This window comes from Aethalodelphis obliquidens, unplaced genomic scaffold (genome assembly GCF_003676395.1).
Source record: "Aethalodelphis obliquidens isolate GAN/ISIS:26980383/991018 unplaced genomic scaffold, ASM367639v1 scaffold48, whole genome shotgun sequence".
Classification (NCBI taxonomy): Eukaryota; Metazoa; Chordata; class Mammalia; order Artiodactyla; family Delphinidae; genus Aethalodelphis; species Aethalodelphis obliquidens.
In genome coordinates, this window is record NW_020837992.1 from 14,626,749 (window position 1) to 14,647,505 (window position 20,757).

The window sequence follows — 20,757 nt, forward strand, 5'->3', positions numbered from 1 at the left end:
ATCATCCATTGGAGTATCATTTTTTTTTTTTTTTTGGTGTGTTGGGTCTTTGTTGCTGCACGCGGGCTTTCTCTAGTTGTGGCGAGCGGGGGCTACTCTTCATTGTGGTTCGCAGACTTCTTACTGCAGTGGCTTCTCTTGTTGCAGAGCATGGGCTTTAGGCATGCGGGCTTCAGTAGTTGGGGTGCACGGGCTCAGTAGTTGTGGCTCGCAGGCTGTAGAGTGCAGGCTCAGTAGTTGTGGCGCCTGGGCTTAGTTGATCCGAAGCACGTGGGATCTTCCCAGACCAGGGCTCGAACCTGTGTCTCCTGCATTGGCAGGATTCTTAACCACGGCACCACCAGGGAAGTCCCATGGAGTATCCTTTTTTAAATGTCCAGAAGGAAATAGAGGGTCCACATGTCCCAGGCAGGACCATCTAACCACAAACCTCGACACTTAATCTTTCACCTCCAACTCCAGGCATTGCCACATGTGGATGAGGAGTGACAGGGGCAATCCAAGGGTGCTGGAGTGCTGGGGCGTGGCTGCCCATCCAGCCCAAGAAGAGAGCACAGGGGTCATGGGCAAGTCTCCGTGGCTCTAATGAAGCCAGGGTTGGGAGTTCACCTCCTGCTGTGGCCAGTGATCTGGGCTGTGTGTCACGGCCACAGTAACCATCTCTGGCACCAGCCAGTCATCCTCCACATGTCTGCCGTGAGTCAAAAGAAGCAAGAGATGTGGGTGACGGGCAGGCAGAGCTTCCTCCTGCACGTCACGGGGAGTGCTTGAAAGTGCCTCCCATGCGCGGGGATGGCAATCCAGAGTGTTTACTGGTTTTGAGACTCGGTTTCCAGATCCTGGGTGGGTAGAGAGATACTTGACGTTGGCTCTTTAGGGGCAGACGTTTGGCACTAATGGCTCTTTAGCGACAGAGGTATGACCTTGGGCAAATCACAGCTTCTCAAACTCTGAGCTTCCATCACCAAGGATAAAGGTAGGTAGATCAATCTTGCAATGTTAGGGTACTAAGTGCAAGAAAATGTTTGCTATCTTCATAAAAGAAGTACAGGCCATCAATCTTGATGGTAGATCAATCTTGCAATGTTAAGGTACTAAGTGAGTGCAAGAAAATGTTTGCTCTCTTCATAAAAGAAGTACAGGCCTTCAAGGTATAGTAACCTTCACCATTCTTTTTCAAAGAGAAAATTGTTTGCCCCAGAAGTAGCTTTCACTGAGTGCCAAGTTCCTTCATAGATTTTATCTAATTACCAACACATTTTCTTTTAAATTTTTTATATTTTTATCCAATTATCCAGGTAGATAGTTGAATCAATTCGAATAGTCCCCCACAGTTTATTATAAAATCAGAAGTCCCCTGGGTGTCACCTCCCTGTACCATTTCCTTCTTTTAGAAGACAAGCACTTTTAACTCTTCTAGATGATGGTACAAGTGTAATAGTCACATCCATGTTTCTAAGTAGCATGTTTATAATACTGCTTCTTGATTTTCTGGTTTTGCTTTAGGCAAATACCTATTGACTCACTAGTGAAGAGGAGGAGTTAGTCCTCTCCCCTCCCTCTGCCACGTTCACGCAAACGCATTCTTCCCGTCACCCTGTCCTCTTGATGTAGTTACGTGGTACTTTAAGAAAGAGCCATGGTCAGTGTTTTTGCTCTTATAATCATGTGAACCTAATTCCATTTATGGACTATGGCTAGTTTTCCTTTCATATCTGACCTAACAATTGCCTTTTATATTTGCTTAGTTTTATTATTACTAACGCCATCCAAAACTAATCCCTGACTGTGTAAAACTCCTCTTAGAATGGTCAGATTCAGCAGATGTTCTTTGTGTGTGTGTGTAAAGATGTCTGTCCCGGAGCCTCCTGTTGTTCTCTAACGTGAGAGGTGCCACAGCTGCGGAGCTGCAACTCCCTCCTCTTCTCTTCTGTATTGACCCTCCTGTTCACTATGTCCTGCATATTCCCTGTTTTTTGTTTTTTGGTTTTTTTGTAATCTTCCCCCTGCCCCTCTTTCTTCTCCTTCTTCTTCCACATCATCCAGTCACTGTCTGAGGAAGTGTGATGGCAAGTAAACATGACCTTGCACGTCTGAAAATGCCTTTCTTCTCCCCTCACACTTGATGGATAGCTTGGCTAGGTCTCACCTCCCCTTTTTACTGAAGCTTTGGAAAATTGAATGGTAAAATTATTTACCTAATTAGGGTAGAGAGGCAACCTAAACATTAAATCATTTCCCTTCTGTTTCCTGAATTCATCACGACTTTGCAAGAGGGTCCGTTTGGATTTGAAGTTTCTCAGAAGCATTCATGTCGGCAAACAGTAGAGCTAGTGAGTCCTGTTGGTGAAGGCAAGAGAAGTGACAGTGCTTCCTGGACCAGCCCTGGTGGGAGCCGGGTTCAGTAAAGGGGAGGATAAGAGCTCTTTTCTTTGTTCGTTCTTCTCTGTTAATCCCACAAGACAGCTCCACCTGATTTGGCAGGAGATGCAGCTGACTGGAGGAAATTTCATCTGCACAAAATAGAGAAGTCGCTGTGCAGGTAATTCTCTGTCTGCAAAGCATAGGTGATTATAGAAATTAACAGATCAGAAGCTTGGACACATGGACCGGAGCTTGGCAGACTCATCCTTTTACCTAAGCAATCTTTTCATTAGTCAGGACTGTCAGTTGCTGGATCTCTCTGAGACCCTCTTGATTCCAATATTCATAGCTACCTGGTTGAACACAGGTGCTATATATAACTCTTGGAGTTAGCCAGCTGGGGCTGTGAAGACGGGTTTTGAAAACAAGAGGGCTGTGCTATGTCTCTGGTATTGTCGTACTGAAGGTTCTTAACAGGACTTGAAATGCAGACTTTCTTTTGTCCCTTTCTGACTCTTTTATAGAAGTTTCATGTCTGTTGGTTGACTCCAAATCCATGCGTGCTAAGAGAAGAAATCAAACCATGGAGAATCATGGAAAATTTTAAGTTTCCTTTGTTTTTTATTTTTTGTTCTACATATGCTTAGAGTTAGCTTTAATAATCTGTCAGCCTTACAGGATTTTCCTGTTTGCTTTCATATCAAACGTGGCTTTTATTCCTCATTTTCTCTTTATTTCCTGTAGGTGGATTACAGTGTTCCATTCTGTTCTCTGGAGCGGGAATTCCTTGCCTCCTTTTTGATCCCGTCATGCCTTTAGTGTTCATTTCAGGCCACAAGGATGCTTTCTCTTCAGAGAGAAAAAAATCAATTTCCTCTGAGCCAAAGAATGGCCCAGGGTTTCTATTTGCCCCAAATTCTGGTTACACTTTCTTAATAAAGGAGCATTTTTGAGGTCTACACAGCCTGCCCGGAACAACTACTTGTTCAATTTCAGTGCCCAACTCAGCTTTGGCCACAGCCTAGTCTCTTTTTTCTTAGTTGTCACTGTAGAACTAAGAAGTGTATTTTCTGATTGGCCAGTTTTGTCCCTCTCTTGTGTCCTCAGGCATCCAGATGCACCTCTGCAACAGAGAGCACTACGGCTACCTGCCCATCCCCCTGAAGCCCCATCAGACCCTACAGGAGGACATTGAGAACCTCATCCATGTGCAGATAGAAGCAATGAGTGAGTGACCCAGAGGCCTGGTAGTGGCTCATGTTCCGTTGCCACCGTGAACATACCAGCCACTTTTTCCCTCTCCCAGGACTGGAATCTCACAGCCATCAGTCAGCCAAGGCTGAAACATAGTTGTTCATTTGTTCATTCATTCTCAAACTTTTCCTATGTGAAATATGAATATGACAAAGTCTTTGCCTTCAGGGAGCTTCCCTTCCACGTGGAGAGCTGGGTACCCAGTAAATACATTCCACACAGTGTCCTAAGGGCTATAATGGTATTTTGTCTATGGATTTAAAATCTAACTTTGTTGCTTTCTAATTATATGACTTTGGGCAAGTAATCTAACCTCCTTAGTTGTGAAATGAAGATAAACCATCTAGGGTTTGGGGGCAAATTCCCCATGATATATGTAAAAAGTATACTAGCAAAAACAATAATTATGACTTCAACTTAATAATAGCTTATGGTGTAACAGATACCATACTAAACATGTTTTGTACTTTGTCTCATTAATCCTTACAACAACTCAGTGAAAGGTTTTATTATTGCTCATATTAAAGATGAAGAAATTGGGATGTAGAGAGTTTAAGTATCTTGCTGTAGATCATTCTGCTAAATAAATGATACATTGGGATTTGAACCAACCTTGCTATCTCCAAAGCTCAGATTCTTAAACACTGTATCATATTGCCTCTGGGTCTGGCATGATGTCAGAACTGGTAAATGCTCAATGATCAGGGACTACACTAATTATTATGTGTAATGAGCAGTGGTGTCCAAAGGAGAAAGTAACAAAAGCACTCTGCCTAAGGGAGGATGCTGGAAATGGCTACCCAAAGGAGGGAATATTTGCAATGAATTTTCATGCAGTATCTGAGAAACTCTGTTATTCATCACCAGAGCATAGGATGTGTGTATGTTGGCAGTCGGGGTGATTGGGGAGGCACAATGGGAAGCAGGGCTAGGAGGTAGGCAGGAGCCCAGTTAGAAGGACCTCTAGTGTATAAGAAGGTGTTTGGACTTTTCCTGAAGGGAAGGGAGATTTTAAGGAGATTTTAGCAGCGAAATGTCAGGTTAAAAGGTTGAAAGGTTGAAATGTCGGGATTTAGAAAGGTCACTCATGGTAAGAGAAACACAGCTGAAGCAGCATGGGGCAATGGGTGCTGGTCTTAGGTCAGAGGTGAAGAGACCGTTTTGGACATTACATGGTAAACTAGGCAAAAGATGGTGAGGATCTGAGCTAGGGCAGGAGCAGTGGGAATGGAGATAAACTTATGACATAGACTTGAAAGGACTTAGCCAAGAATTTGTGGATGAACAAAAGGGAGGCAGAGGAAACCTTGTAAGTTCTGACTTGAATGTCTGGAATGACTGCAGGAATTTTAAATGCATGTAGTTTAAAGGAGACATTTGCAAAGAAAAATCATGAGTTCATTTTTAGACCCATTGAGTTGCTTGTGAATATCTATTTCCTGCTTCTCACCCCCAGACAATAAATTCCTTGTTCATGTTAGTCTCAAGACATAGCCCATTCCCTGCCACCCAGTAGGCACCCAGTAAATATTTGTTGAATGAATGAATGAGTTGCCCAGTGGATAGTTGGAGAGATGAATCTGAAACTTAAGTTCTATCAAGTCTAAAGATGTTGAGTTGGGATTCATCAACAAGATAATGTGATATCACAGAATTTTAAGAAAACAGGAGCATGAGATATGGAAGGAAGTTCAAGGAAGATAAGGACTGAAAAAGAGTCCAGTGGGTTTTTTTCAGCTAATTTCCATAACAAGAATGGCTTCAGAAAAGGCTGACTCAGAATTTAAAGTGTTTGAGAAGTAATTAAAAAGCAAGGACATAGAGAGAAAGCAGAATTTTTTCTTTTAAGAAACATGGTTAGGACCAGAAGGTAAGACAATAATAATTATAAAGGTTCATCAGAAGATTCCTTTAAATAGCAAGCTCTCCTACTGTTTTTACACAGGATTGTGTTTGCAAGACATCAGTCAGCCCAGTATACCAGGGACATATTGGTGGTGACGAGCAAAGCATATCTGTAGACTATACCTGGGATGGAGAGCAAAGCACCCCTGACATTACAGCCTTTGTTGCTGATGCACATGATAGTTTGCAAGCCATTTGGTCTTTCCCGGTCTCAATGTCCCTGAGTTTGAAAACAGAAACAAGAGATCACTACTATTCTCTATGAGTACAGAGAATAATAGAGATAATGGAGAAATAATAGAGTATTAATGGTAGTATTAATACTCTATTAATAATAGAGTATTCTTGGGGGGAATGAGGATTGAATAATCAGCTGGTTCACTGGGATAGTATGTCTAGGACCAGCCCTTAGGAATTTCTTTTGTGAATTTCTTTAATACATAGTGTCTCTGCCTCTTCTCTATGTTGTAGACACAGAGGCCAAGGGCAGTATCTTATTGCCTTCTATCCCAATCACCTAGCACAGTGCCTGACATATAATTGGTAACAAACAAATATTTGCTGAATGCATGACCAGACAAGTGAATGAAAGAATGAGCAAATGAATAAAAACTGTGTTGCAAAGAATATGCAACATGAAGCCAGAATAATGGACTTGAACCCAGGCTCTATCATGTAAGAAGGGAGAATCAGCCTCTCAGAGCTTTAGTTCCTTTATCTGTGGAGTGAGGATAATAACACTGACTTTGCTGGGCTGAGAGGAGCAAATAAAAGAATATACATCAACTCCATAAAACAAAGAAGTGTTGCTATTATTAGGACTCCATTTAATGCTTGGTAGTGTGTGTCTCCTTATCATCCCCATGCCATGGCTTTCAATCTTGACTCCAAGTAGATGTCCACCCAGAGAGGCTGACCAGAGCCTTGCCTTCTCTTCTTTTCCCCCACAGAACTGAGAGCATAGAAAGTTCCCTGTACACAGAAACACACACACTATCAAAATCAATTTTAATGATTAAAAATATGTACAACATTATGCTAGGCAGGTAGATTTCATTTGGGAAGAACCTGTAATTTATAGCTGTCGTTATTGATCCCCCGTACACTCCAACTCTAGTGAGAGGCACTTTATATATGGTGTTTTATTTAATTCTTGTATTTACCTTCTCTAGTTATAATTTTGTTAAAATTTTAGATCCTGAATTTTAAAAGACAGAGCATAATTGGGATAATAAAATAATTGGAAAATAAACCTTTGAGGGTAATAATGCAGAAACACACACTGAAGGCCTATGTAGGATTAAGAAAAGGCTGGTGATGATGAAATCATAGCTGTCAAGTGTCCTCAGGAAAGATGAACTAGATGCTAAACGCACTAGTTCATCTGGAACCCAACGGGCAGTTAATAAATGGCTGCTAATAGACTGTACAACTGAAGCATTAGAAGAGGTATAAAATTTATGTACAAACACCGAATGCCTACCTACAATGTATGAGTCACTCTATGAGGGTACTGGGGATTCACAACATTTTACAACCAATTCTGTTTTGGGTGTTTATATTTAACTAGGGAGACAGGACAGACATTTTAAAAAGACCCCAATGATGCAGTATATTGCTTTGTGAAAGGAGCAGTTATAAGGGCAGTAGGAATTTGGAGTAAGGAGAGATTGCTGCGGGCTGGCGTGATCTAGGAGAGCCTGACAGTTCTTAAGCTGGGCTTTGATAGAAGTGTGGAGTTTAAACAAAGGGAGTGTTATGGTGAGGGCACTATACGTAGAGGAAACAGACTGAACAAAGGCATTGTTCAAAAAGCATTCACACCCTGGAAGAGAGTAGGCTTTAAACAGTAGAAGGCAATAAAGTTTGAGTGTTGGAGTGGTTTAATCGTTATGATTCTTGAACGCTCAGCTAAAGTACAATGCCCATTCTAAAAGCAGTAAGGATGCAAGGAAGGCTTTAGAAGAGCGCATCAGGCTATAAGTATTTATTAAACACATACTATGTTCCATGGGTTGTTCATATGCTGGGGATGCAGCAGTCGACAAACCAGCAGAAGCTCTGCCATCAAGGAATTTATATTCCAACACAGAGAACTATACAATATATCAAGGAAGTAGCCACGTGAATATTTGGGAGAAGAGTGTTTCAAGCAGAAAGAGCAGCACATGCAAAGGCTGTTAGGAAACAGCCTGGGGTACTCCAAGAACAACAGGCCAGTGTGTTTGGCATGTACAGAATGAGAAGTTGAGTAGGAGATGGGGTTATGGTGGAAGAACTGTCCAGATCATGCAGAGCCTTGTGGCCACAATAAGGAATTTGGACTTTATTCTTTGGGTAACAGGATTCTATGTGGGTGGGGCAGGGAGAGTGGCATGATGTGACTTATGTATTTAGGTAAATCACTCAGGCTGGGGTGTGGATACTAGAGTGTAAAGGGACCAGTACATCTCTCCTGGTGAGAGATGATGGTGGTTGGAATGCAAATTGTAGTAGGAAGGTGATGAGAAGCAGGTGGATTTGGGATATATTTTGGGGGTTGAGCCAACAGGACATACAGAGACCTGGATGCAGCCCATGAAGGAAAGAAAGGAATCAGTAATGACTCCAGGATTTTGGCCTAGTATACCATTTAATGAAATGGGAATGGCTTTACAGGAAAAGACTTAGGGAGGGAAGTTGTGGTCATATAAGCTTAAGATAATTATTAGACATCTAAATTGAAAGGTTAGGAGATATTTGGATATATGAATCTGGAGTTCAGGGAAGAGACTCCAGTTGGAAACAGACATTTGAGAGTCATCAGCATTAAAAGGATATTTGAAGCCATGGAATAGTGTGAACTTGTTTTGTAGGAGAACGTAGAAAAGAAGAGGAGAGAGTGGAGGACAGATCCCTGGAGGACACAAACAGGCAGAAAGCTGGAAGGAAAAATTAAGAAGTGATTCAAAAAGGAACCAGATGCTGTTGAGAAGTGAAGTCAAATGAGGATACAGAACTGACCACTGGTTCTCTCAAGGTAGAGATCTGTGATGACCTTGATAAGAACCACGTCAGTGCAAACGATTGGAATAAAGCCCACTGGAGTGGGCTGAAGAGAGGGCCATGGGGAGATGAGAAAGTGGACTCTTGTTGGCACGGGAATAGAGAAGTAGGGTAGTGGCTGTAAGAGAGTGACAAATCAAGGGAGAGGTTGTTTGGTTTTGTCTTTTATGCTGTTTGTGGGGTTTTTTTAGGTAGGGTTTTAGCATGTTTGTATGCTGATGAGAAAAATCCAAAATATAGGGAGAATTTAATGATGTAGCAAAAAGATAATTTAAGATCCTTGAGAAAACAAGTTCTAGATAGAACAGGGATGCTATCGCAGCTGGAAAGGCAGAATGCGTAGGCAGAGATGCAGCTGGGTTTGTAGGCTTGAGGTGGAAGGAAAAGGTAGGTCTAGTTTGGCTTTAAACATCTTCTCTATGACATATATAGTCCAGTCAACAGCTCAAGAGAGACGTTGAAGATTCCAGGAGCGAGAACAAGACATAAAATAGACCTCTCAGGGAATGGGAAAATAAATTTACTAGGGAAGTACAGCTGCATCATTTGGCAGTATCGAGTGCCAATTTGACATCTGTGGCTATAATTTTGAAGTGACTCAGTATACGCAGTTGTGTGAATTTCTTTCATAGTGTTCTTCTTGGTGCTAAGAGGATAGTCAGGTTTAACTAGGATTGGGGTTTTGCCAAGCAAGATCAGTAAAGGGAATCAAGGGTCTTACAAGGGATGAACTATGAAGTCTAGGTTGGGTACTGATGAGAGTGAGAACAAGAAGGGTGTGATGGATGCAGACATGGTAGTGGGTCACTGAGAGAATGATTGTTGGTTCTAGATTGTTGGTTGTTGGATGGATCACCATGTGGATGCTGAGGTTTGAAAGAACGATGGCAGGGACACTGAAACTGTGAGCCGGAGGTTGGAGACATCAGTGGCTGAGGGAACATGATTAGGAGGTACAGAGTGCGAAAATATGCTTCAAAGAAGCCAGGTTTTGAAGGATGAAAGAGAAACAGTTTGCAGTGAGTTGGAGGACATGAGAAAAATCAGTGTTCACTCTGACAGCTGAAAGGGAGGCAGTGTCCTCAAAGGAAAGCCAAGTTTTAGTCAAAACAAAAAGGCAAAGAGACATTAAGAAAAAGTGAAGGGACTGAAAATATCAGGGAGTTTATGAATTTCAGACTGGAGTTTCTGAGATCAGAGAAGAGTTTGGGCTGGGTGGAGATGGGGTATAACAACAATGGCTAACACTTTTTTTTTTAACATCTTTATTGGAGTATAATTGCTTTACAATGGTGTGTTAGTTTCTGCTATATAACAAAGTGAATCAGCTATACATATACATATATCCCCATATCTCCTCCCTCTTGCATCTCCCTCCCACCCTCCCTATCCCACCCCGCCTCTAGGTGGTCATAAAGCACCGAGCTGATCTCCCTGAGCTATGCAGCTGCTTCCCAGTAGCTATCTATTTTGCATTTGGTAGTGTATATATGCCCATGCCATCTCTCACTTCGTCCCAGCTTACCCTTTTCCCTCCCCGTGCCCTCAAGTCCATTCTGTACGTCTGCGTTTTTATTCCTGTCTGGCCCCTAGGTTCTTCAGAACCTTTTTTTTTTTTTTGAGATTCCGTATATATGTGTTAGCATACGGTATTTGTTTTTCTCTTTCTGACTTACTTCACTCGGTATGACAGTTTCTAGGTCCATCCACCTCACTACAAATAACTCAATTTCATTTCTTTTTATGGCTGAGTAATATTCCATTGTATATATGTGCCACATCTTTATCCATTCATCTGTCGGTGGACACTTAGGTTGCTTCCGTGTCCTGGCTATTGTAAATAGAGCTGCAATGAACATTGTGGTACATGACTTTTTTGTTTGTTTGCTTTTGCGGTACGCGGGCCTCTCACTGTTGTGGCCTCTCCCGTTGCGGAGCACAGGCTCCAGACGCGCAGGCTCAGCGGCCATGGCTCATGGACCTAGCTGCTTCACGGCATGTGGGATCTTCCTGGAACGGGGCACGAACCTGTGTCCCCTGCATCGGCAGGCGGACTCTCAACCACTGCACCACCAAGGAAGCCCCCGACTGTTTGAATTAATGTTTTCTCAGGGTATATGCAGAGTAGTGGGATTGCTGAGTCGTGTGGTAGTTCTATTTTTAGTTTTTTAAGGAATCTCCATACTGTTCTCCTTAGTGGCTGTATCAATTTAAATTCCCACCAACAGTACAAGAGGGTTCCCTTTTCTCCATACCCTCTCCAGCATTTATTGTTTGTAGATTTTTTGATGATGGCCATTCTGACCACTGTGAGGTGATACCTCATTGGAGTTTTGAGTTTCATTTCTCTAATGACCAGTGATGTTGAGCATCCTTTCATGTGTTTGTTGGCAATCTGTATACCTTCTTTGGAGAAATGTGTATTTAGGTCTTCTGCCCATGTTTGGACTGGTTTGTTTGTTTTTTAATATTGAGCTGCATGTATATTTTGGAGATTAATCCTTTGTCAGTTGCTTCATTTGCAAATATATTCTCCCATTCTGAGGGTTGTCTTTTCATCTTGTTTAGGGTTTCCTTTGCTATGCAAAAGCTTTTAGTTTCATTTTGTCCCACTTGTTTATTTTTGTTTTTATTTCCATTTGTCTAGGAGGTGGGGCAAAAAGGATCTTACTGTGATTTATGTCATAGAGTGTTCTTCCTATGTTTTCCTCTAAGAGTTTTATAGTGTCTGGCCTTACATTTAGGTCTTTAATCCATTTTGAGTTTATTTTTGTGTATGGTGTTAGGGAATGTTCTAATTTCATTCTTTTATATGTAGCTGTCCAGTTTTCCCAGCACCAGTTATTGAAGAGGCTGTCTTTTCTCCATTATATATTCTTGCCTCCTTTAACAAAGTTAAGGTGACCATATGTGAATGGGTTTATCTCTAGGTTTTCTATCCTGTTCCATTGATCTATATTTCTGTGTTTGTGCAAGTACCATGCTGTCTTGATTACTGTAGCTTTGTAGTGTAGTCTGAAATCAGGGAGCCTGATTCCTGCAGCTCTGTTTTCCTTTCTCAAGATTGCTTTGGCTATTCAGGGTTTTTTGTGTTTCCATACAAAGTGAAATTTTTTGTTCTAGTTCTGTGAAAAATGCCATTGGTAGTTTGATAGGGATTGCATTGAATCTGTAGATTGCTTTGGGTAGTATAGTCATTTTCACAATGTTGATTCTTCCAATCCAAGAACACAGTATATCTCTCCATCTCTTTGTATCATCTTTAATTTCTTTCATCAGTGTCTTATAGTTTTGTGCATACAGGTATTTTGTCTCCTTACGTAGGTTTATACCTAGGTATTTTATTCTTTTTGTTGCAGTGGTAAATGGGAGTGTTTTCTTAATTTCTCTTTCAGAATTTTCATCATTAGTGTATAGGAATGCCAGAGATTTCTGTGCATTAATTTTGTATCCTGCTACTTTACCAAATTCATTGATTAGCTCTAGTAGTTTTCTGGTAGCATCTTTAGGATTCTGTATGTGTAGTATCATGTCATCTGCAAACAGTGACAGTTTTACTTATTCTTTTCTGATCTGGAAATCTTTTATTTCTTTTTGCTGTGGCTAAAACTTCCAAAACTATGTTGAATAATAATGGTGAGAGTGGGCAACCTTGTCTTGTTCCTGATCTTAGTGGAAATGGTTTCAGTTTTTCACCATTGAGAATGATGTTGGCTGTGGGTTTGTCATATATGGCTTTATTATCTTGAGGTAAGTTCCCTCTATGCCTACTTTCTGCAGGGTTTTTTTTTTTTATCATAAATGGGTGTTGAATTTTGTCAAAAGCTTTTTCTGCATCTATTTAGATGATCATATGGTTTTTCTCCTTAAATTTGTTAATAGGGTTTATCACATTGATTGATTTGAGTATATTGAAGAATCCTTGCATTCCTGGGATAAACCCCACTTGATCATGGTGTATGATCCTTTTAATGTGCTGTTGGATTCTGTTTGCTAGTATTTTGTTGAGGATTTTTGCATCTATGTTCATCAGTGATATCAGCCTGTAGTTTTCTTTCTTTGGTTTTGGTTTCAGGGTGATGGTGGCTTTGTACAATGAGTTTGGGAGTGTTCCTCCCTCTGCTATATTTTGGAAGAGTTTGAGAAGGATGGGTGTTAGCTCTTCTCTAAATGTGTGATAGAATTCACCTGTGAAGCCATCTGGTCCTGGGCTTTTGTTCGTTGGAAGATTTTTAATCACAGTCTGAATTTCAGTGCTTGTGATTGGTCTGTTTATATTTTCTATTTCTTCTTGGTTCAGTCTCGGAAGGTTGTGCTTTTCTAAGAATTTGTCCATTTCTTCCAGGTTGTCCATTTCATTGGCATAGAGTTGCCTATAGTAATCTCTTATGATCCTTTGTATTTCTGCAGTGTCAGTTGTTACTTCTCCTTTTTCATTTCTAATTCTATTGATTTGTTGAATCAAAGTCTTCTCCCCTGTTTTCTTGATGAGTCTGGCTGATGGTTTATCAATTTTGTTTATCTTCTCAAAGAACCAGCTTTTAGTTTTATTGATGTTTGCTATTATTTCCTTCATTTCCTTTTCACTTATTTCTGATCTGATCTTTATGATTTGTTTCCTTCTGCTAACTTCGAGGGTTTTTTGTTCTTCTTTCTCTATTTGCTTTAGGTGTAAGGTTAGGTTGTTTATTTGAGATGTTTCTTGTTCTTGAGGTAGGATTGTATTGCTATAAAATTCCCTCTTAGAACTTCTTTAGCTGCATCCCATAGGTTTTGGGTCATCGTGTTTTTATTGTCATTTGTTTCTAGGTATTTTTTTGATTTCCTCTTTGATTTCTTCAGTGATCTCTTGGTTATTTAGTGTATTGTTTAGCCTCCCTGTGTTTGTATTTTTTTACAGATTTTTTCCTGTAATTGATATCTAGTCTTGTAGCGTTGTGGTCGGAAGAGATACTTGATATGATTTCAATTTTCTTAAATTTACCAAGGCTTGATTTGTGACCCAAGGCGTGATCTATCCTGGAGAAGGTTCCATGAGCACTTGAGAAGAAAGTGTATTCTGTTGTTTTTCGATGGAATGTCCTATAAATATCAATTAAGTTCATCTTGTTTAATGTATAATTTAAAGCTTGTGCTTCCTTATTTATTTTCATTTTGGATGATCTGTCCATTGGTGAAAGTGGGGTTAAAGTCCCCTACTATTATTGTGTTACTGTCGATTTCCCCTTTTATGGTTGTTAGCATTTGTGTTATGTATTGAGGTGCTCCTATGTTGGGTCCATAAACATTTACAATTGTTATATCTTCTTCTTGGATTGATCCCTTGATCATTATGTAGTGTCCCTCTTTGTCTCTTGTAATAGTCTTTATTTTAAAGTCTATTTTGTCTGATATGAGGATTGCTACTCCAGCTTTCTTTTGATTTCCACTTGCATGGAATATCTTTTTCCATCCCCTCACTTTCAGTCTGAATGTGTCCATAGGTCTGAAGTGGGTCTCTTGTAGACAGCATATATACGGGTCTTGTTTTTGTATCCATTCAGCCAGTCTGTGTCTTTTGGATGGAGCATTTAATCCATTTACAGTTAAGGTAGTTATCGATATGTATGTTTCTATTACCATTTTCTTAATTGTTTTAGGTTTGTTGTTGTACGTCTTTTCCTTCTCTTTTGTTTCCTGCCTAGAGAAGTTCCTTTAGCATTTGTTGTAAAGCTGGTTTGGTGGTGCTGAATTCTCTTAGCCTTTGCTTGTCCGTAAAGATTTTAACTTCTCTGTTGAATCTGAATGAGATCCTTGCCAGGTAGAGTAATCTTGGTTGTAGGTTTTTCCCTTTCATCACTTTAAATATATTATGCCACTCCCTTCTGGCTTGCAGAGTTTCTGCTGAAAGATCAGCTGTTAACGTTATGGGGATTCCCTTGTATGTTATTTGTTGTTTTTCCCTTGCTGCTTTTAATATTTTGTTTTTGTATTTAATATTTGATAGTTCGATTAATATGTGTTTTGGCGTGTTTCTCCTTGGATTTATCCTCTATGAACTCTCTGTGCTTCCTGGACTTGACTATTTACTTTTCCATATTAGGGAAGTTTTCAACTATAATCTGTTCAAATATTTTCTCAGCCCCTTTCTTTTTCTCTTCTTCTTCTGGGACCCCTGCAAATCGAATGTTGGTGTGTTTAATGTTGTCCCAGAGGTCTCTGAGACCATCCTCAATTCTTTTCATTCTTTTTTCTTTATTCTGCTCTGTGGTAGTTATTTCCACTATTATATCTTCCAGGTCACTTATCTGTTCTTCTGCCTCAGGTTTTCTGCTATTGATCCCTTCTAGAGAATTTTTTATTTCATTTATTGTGGTGTTCATCATTGTTTGTTTGCTCTTTAGTTCCTCTAGGTCCTTATTAAACATTTTTTGTATTTTCTCTATTCTATTTCCACGATTTTGGATCACCTTTACTATCATTACTCTGAATTCTTTTTCATGTAGACTGCGTATATCCTCTTCATTTGTTTGGTCTGGTGGGTTTTTACCTTGCTCCTTCATCTGCTATGTATTTCTCTGTCTTCTCATTTGCTTAACTTACTGTGTTTGGGGTCTCCTTTTCACAGGCTGCAGGTTCATAGTTCCCGTTGTTTTTGGTGGCTGTCCCCAGGACTAAGGTTTGTTCAGTGGGTTGTGTTGGCTTCCTGATGGAGCGGACTGGTGCCTGTGTTCTGGCGGATGAGGCTGGATCTTGTCTTTCTGGTGGGCAGTACCGCGTCCAGTGGTGTGTTTTGGGGTGGCTCTGAACTTGTTATGATTTTAGGCAGCCTGTCTGCTAATGGGTGGGGTTGTGTTCCTGTCTTGCTAGTTGTTTGGCATGGGGTGTCCAGCACTGTAGCTTGCTGGTCATTGAGTGGAGCTGGGTCTTAGCGTTGAGATGGAGATCTCTGTGAGAGCTCTCTCTGATTGATATTATGTGGGGGCCAGTAGGTCTCTGGTGGACCAGTGTCCTGAACTCAGCTCTCCCACCTAAGAGGCTCAGGCCTGACACCCAACCAGAGCACCAAGACTCTGTCAGCCACTTGGCTCAGAAGAAAAGGGAGAAAAAAAAAGAAAGAAAGAAAGAAGAAAAAAATAAAAGAAAGTTATTACAATAAAAAAGAAATGTTATTTAAAATTAAAAAGTAAAAAAGTAATAATAAAAAAAAGATAGATGGAAAGAAGAGAGCAACCAAACCAGAAAACAAATCCACCAATGATAACAAGCACTAAAAATGATACAAAAAAACCCCAAACTGGACAGACAGAATGCTAGGACAAATGGTAAAAGCAAAGCTATACAGACAAAATCACACAAAGAAGCATACACATACACACTCACAGAAAGAGGAAAAGGAAAAAATATATTAAAAAAAAGGAAGAGAGCACCCAAATCAATAAACAAATCTACCAATGATAAAAAGCTCTAAATACTAAACTAAGATAAGCATAAAACCAGAAACAAATTAGATGTGGAAAGCAAATCCCAAGTCTACAGTTGCTCCCAAAGTCCACCACCTCAATTTTGGGGTGATTTGTTGTCTATTCATGTATTCCACAGATGCAGGGTACATCAAGTTGATTGTGGAGATTTAATCCACTGCTCCTGAGGCTGCTGGGAGAGGTTTCCCTTTCTCTTCTTTGTTCACACAGCTCCCAGGGTTCAGCTTTGGATTCGGCCCTGCCTCTGCATGTAGGTCGCCTGAGGGCATCTGTTCTTCGCTCAGAAAGGATGGAGTTAAAGTAGCAGCTGATCAGGGGGCTCTGGCTCACTCAGGCTGGGGGTAGGGAGGGGTACATTCGGAATGCGGGGTGAGCCTGCAGCGGCAGAGGCTGGCGTGACATTGCAACAGCCTGAGGTGCGGCGTGTGTTCTCCCCGGGAACTTATCCCTGGATCACGGGACCCTGGCAGTGGCGGGCTGCACAGTCTCCTGGGAGGGGAGGTGTAGATAGTGACCTGTGCTTGCACACAGGCTTCTTGGTGGCTGCAGCAGCAGCCTTAGCATTTCACGACCGTCTCTGGGGTCTGCGCTGATAGCCACAGCTCGCGCCCATCTCTGGAGCTCGTGTAGGTGGTGTTCTGAATCCCCTCTCCTCGTGCACCCCGAAACAATGGTCTCTTGCCTCTTAGGCAGTTCCATACTTTTCCCCAGACTCCCTTCTGGCTAGCTGTGGCACACTAGCCCCCTTCGGGCTGTGTTCACACAGCCAACCCTAGTCCTCTCCCTGGGATCTGACCTCCGAAGTCCGAGCCTCAGCTCCCAGCCCACACCCGTCCTGGCGGGTGAGCAGACAAGCCTCTTGGGCTGGTGAATGCCGGTCGGCCCTGATCCTCTGTGCAGGAATCTCTTCACTTTGCCCTCTGCATCCCTGTTGCTGCGCTCTCCCCTGTGGCTCTGAAGCTTTCTCCCCGCCACCCCCCATCTCCGCCAGTGAAGGGGCTTCCTAGTGCGTGGAAACTGTTCCTCCTTCACAGCTCCCTCCTAGAGGTGCAGGTCCCATCCCTATTCTTTTGTCTCTGTTTATTCTTTTTTCTTTTGCCCTACCCAGGTATGTGGGGAGTTTCTTGCCTTTTGGGAAGTCCAAGGTCTTCTGCAAGCGTTCAGTAGGTGTTCTCTAGTTGTTCCACATGTAGATGTATTTTTCATGTATTTGTGGGGAGGAAGGTGATCTCCATGTCTTACTCCTCTGCCATCTTGAAGGTCCTCCTGTCTGAAATGAGTCTTTTATGTTTATTTACCTATGTTTACATCTCCAGGACCCATGTAATATTTCTGGCATATAATACATGGTCAGTGTACAAAAGTGGGGAAATTGGAGCCAAGGCACTTCCACTTCCCTCCAGGTGAGGAGAAAAGACCTCTCCAAGTTCCGGCTGTGGCTCCTATGGCAGCTGGCGCGGCGGCACTGGCTAACACTTTTAAAAGCACTCTTCATGTACTTGCTCATTGAGTACATTAGGAGCTGTATGGAAAATTGGGAGATGAATGACAGGAGGCTAGATCTTGTAAAGGTGATAGTAGTAAATGGGTTGTGAGGCATGAGGAGATTGGTTGTGCAAATCAGAGCATGAGGCGATGGGAAATCTTAGGTACCTCTTCTCAGTGATGACATTTTGAGGCAACAGAATGTCATGTAAAGTTCATTAGGCATATTGGATCTGAAGTCAGAAGATCTAAAACTGAGTTCCAGCTCTGCCAATCACTCACTATTTGACCTTGGCAAGACTACATCTGGGTTGGTCTCAATTTCTGTATCTATAAAAACAAACAATACCACCCCCCCAAAAAAAATAAAAGTGAAGATAAAATGACATGGTGATTATGAAATCAGTTAACAAATTGTAAAGCACTTAAGTGCCAAGTGTGACTGTGATGGTCAAGAATAGAGCTGTGCCTAAGGAAGAAGGTTATTTTGGCGACAGTGTGCATAATCAGTTATAACGAGGCAAGACGAAGAGCATACAAGTGTTTGAAAAATATTAAAATGGCCCAAGCATGTGAGTGAGGGAGGACCTGAGCTAGGGTGGTGGCTGCGGCCATGGAAGAAGTCCAGGAGAAACTATAGACAAGTGTTAGGATTCGCTCCAAGCACAGTCCCTCCAATATATTTCTGGGCATGACTGGGCTGGTACATTGTACACTGGATGGGGTGTGCACCAGTGTAGACCACAGAAAGAGCAACAAAGGAGCGAGGACTTACCTAACTGAGCTACTGTGAACCCAGCCCAGTTGCCCAAGGCCAACTTGATGCTAATGGCTACCAAGGTCTAGCTTTGGGGGTAGAGGAGAGTGGGGGTTAAGGGTTCAGGTGCAGGAGTCAGACCTAGGTTCAAATACCAGCTCTATGAGCTCTGTGATCTTGGGCATGTTATTTAAGTCTTTGTTTCCTTATCTGTAAAAATAGGAATACTCAGATCTATCCTGTGGTACATGTTATGAAGATTAAATAAATGTAATTACATATGTCAAGAGTATAGCCCGGAGTGCAGTGAGTAGTAAGATCTCTATACCAATAGTTATTATTATTCCTAGATCTTGAAACTATCCTGGAGCCAATGAAGCACATCCCAATTGGTGGTACAGTGAGGGACATGTATGGAGAGGGATTCAAAGAGGAACTGAATTAATTATGAATGATGGAGTCAGAAATGATCCCAAACAAAAGCTGGGATGTACCTAATCTTCAAGTCTGATGTCAGCAAAGATGCATCCCTTCTCCCCACATAGTAAGCTTCTTAAGTCTAATTAATATCATCTCCTGTTTTTCCCTATGGCTTAGCTCTACCTTCAGTGACAAAACCCAGGCCTGTGTCTCATATTTCTGCTCAACGGTGGTCTTCAGGACCAGCCACTTGTGGCTTTTGGGGGGATACTTGTCCTGTGAACACAATGACTACCCATGTTTGATGGAAGCAAAGTGGCTAAAAGCAGACTCTTTGGCTGAACTGTTAAAGCCAGGCAGCCCATGTGAGTGCTGAACAGAGACCAACAGGGTGGAAAGGGTAACCCGAAATATACCCCCCTCCCAAGTCTAAGGCCCGATGAGAGAGGGCCAGACAGCTCTTCAAACAACATGAACAGGAAGGAGTTGGTATGTTAAGATTTTTTCTCGTAAAAACCTAAAGCTGTACATGGTGACCCCACAATCAACATTTGTTGATTTTAAAAGAAATTAGTGGAGTGGGGTGGAACAGGGAGGACCAAAATATTCTGGGTTGCTGAGGGAAACAGAAACACACACACTGTGTACTCATAGAAATGTGTCGGTTAGGATCAAGATTCAAATAATAAGACCAACTCTTGTGTTTGGCTTAGGAAACCTGTTTCACTGCTTTCTACGGTTTCACATCATTTGATCATAAGTGAAACTGGATGTCGTGGTTTCTCTTTAATATACCAGTGGAGGGTAAGTTAAACAAATAATACCCTTTGGACAGGATCTCAATCAGGACAGGTGATGTTATGCTGGAATATCAAAGAATGCTGAAATCTCGTGGGCTTCATACAACAATGGCTCATTTCTTGTTATGCAAAGTCTACAGTGGTCCTCGTATGTTTCCTGGGCAGCTGTCCTCCACATGTTGGCACATCATTCTAGGCTGCTTCAATGTTTTGGCTTCTCCATATCAACATAGGCTGCTAAGATCATTGAGGTGGGGCTGGGGCAGGGGTGGGAGGAGGGTTTGGAGAGTTGAGTGGCAGCAACTCATGTGGCCATGACTAACCTGAAGGTGGAAAAGCCCCTCTCATATGCGTGAAATAGAGGGGAATGGATACCGGTGAACAGTAGCAATGGCCATCAACTATAGTTCTTCAAACAACCCAGTTACCAGCTCTCACTTAACATTTTCCTTGTATTATGTCTTCAAGAAAAACCAAGTGAGTACTTTGAGTTTGTGAAATACTAAAATTTTCAAGACCTTCTCAGGTTCTTTAATCAATATTACTTTCAACCTTTAAAATATATAGTTTATAAAGAAAGTTTTTTTAGAGTATGAAATAAATAAAACTTTTATTACTTGAGATGCAACACCCCTCCCATCTGGAAACTTCCTTGTTAGCCCTGTACCAAGTTCTGGGATGTGGGCTGGGCCTTGGAGGTGAGTTTGCATTAAAATAAAGGACCTTTGAGTACCTGTAGCTAAACCTGCCTGGATGGGATCTTACAATAAAATAGTCCCAGAATTTTACAATCTTAAACATATAGAAAAAAAGCATTCTTTAGAAAAAAGTCCAGCCTATTTCTGAGCTCTTTCATCATGGGCCGCTGTGAGTAGTAGCTAGGAGTTATTGAGCATTTACCGTGTTCATTTACTGTGGCTAGTGCTTTGCATGTAGGTCTCATTTAAATTTTATAACTCTAAGAGATACACTTTTATTATCCTGATTTTACACACAAAGAAACAGGCTTAGAGAGGTCACCTATCTGCTCCAGACCTTCACAGACCAAAGATTGGACCCAGGTCATCTGACTTCAGAGCCCTCGCCCTAAATCATTACCCTAGACTACCTTTCAAATGCTCTTAAAATAGCGCTTGAGGGAAATGGAGCAAATACTGCAGTCTGCATATAAACAGGTGCTCTCAAAACCAGCGTTGTGACCATCTGGGGTTCTTATATAGCCACTCAGTCCTAGAAAACTGCAGTTATCCCCTGCCCTGAACAT

General features: G+C 41.6%; 1 protein-coding gene across 1 annotated transcript in view; it reads left to right on the plus strand.

Annotated features, from left to right (window-relative positions):
- COLGALT2 (collagen beta(1-O)galactosyltransferase 2) overlaps nt 1-20,757 on the plus strand; it is a 148,132-nt gene that overhangs the window by 79,580 nt on the left and 47,795 nt on the right. Inside the window, exon 6 of the mRNA XM_027083049.1 lies at nt 3,472-3,591. Within this exon, the coding sequence (XP_026938850.1) occupies nt 3,472-3,591 (120 nt within the window). The remainder of the gene's footprint in view (nt 1-3,471; nt 3,592-20,757) is intronic.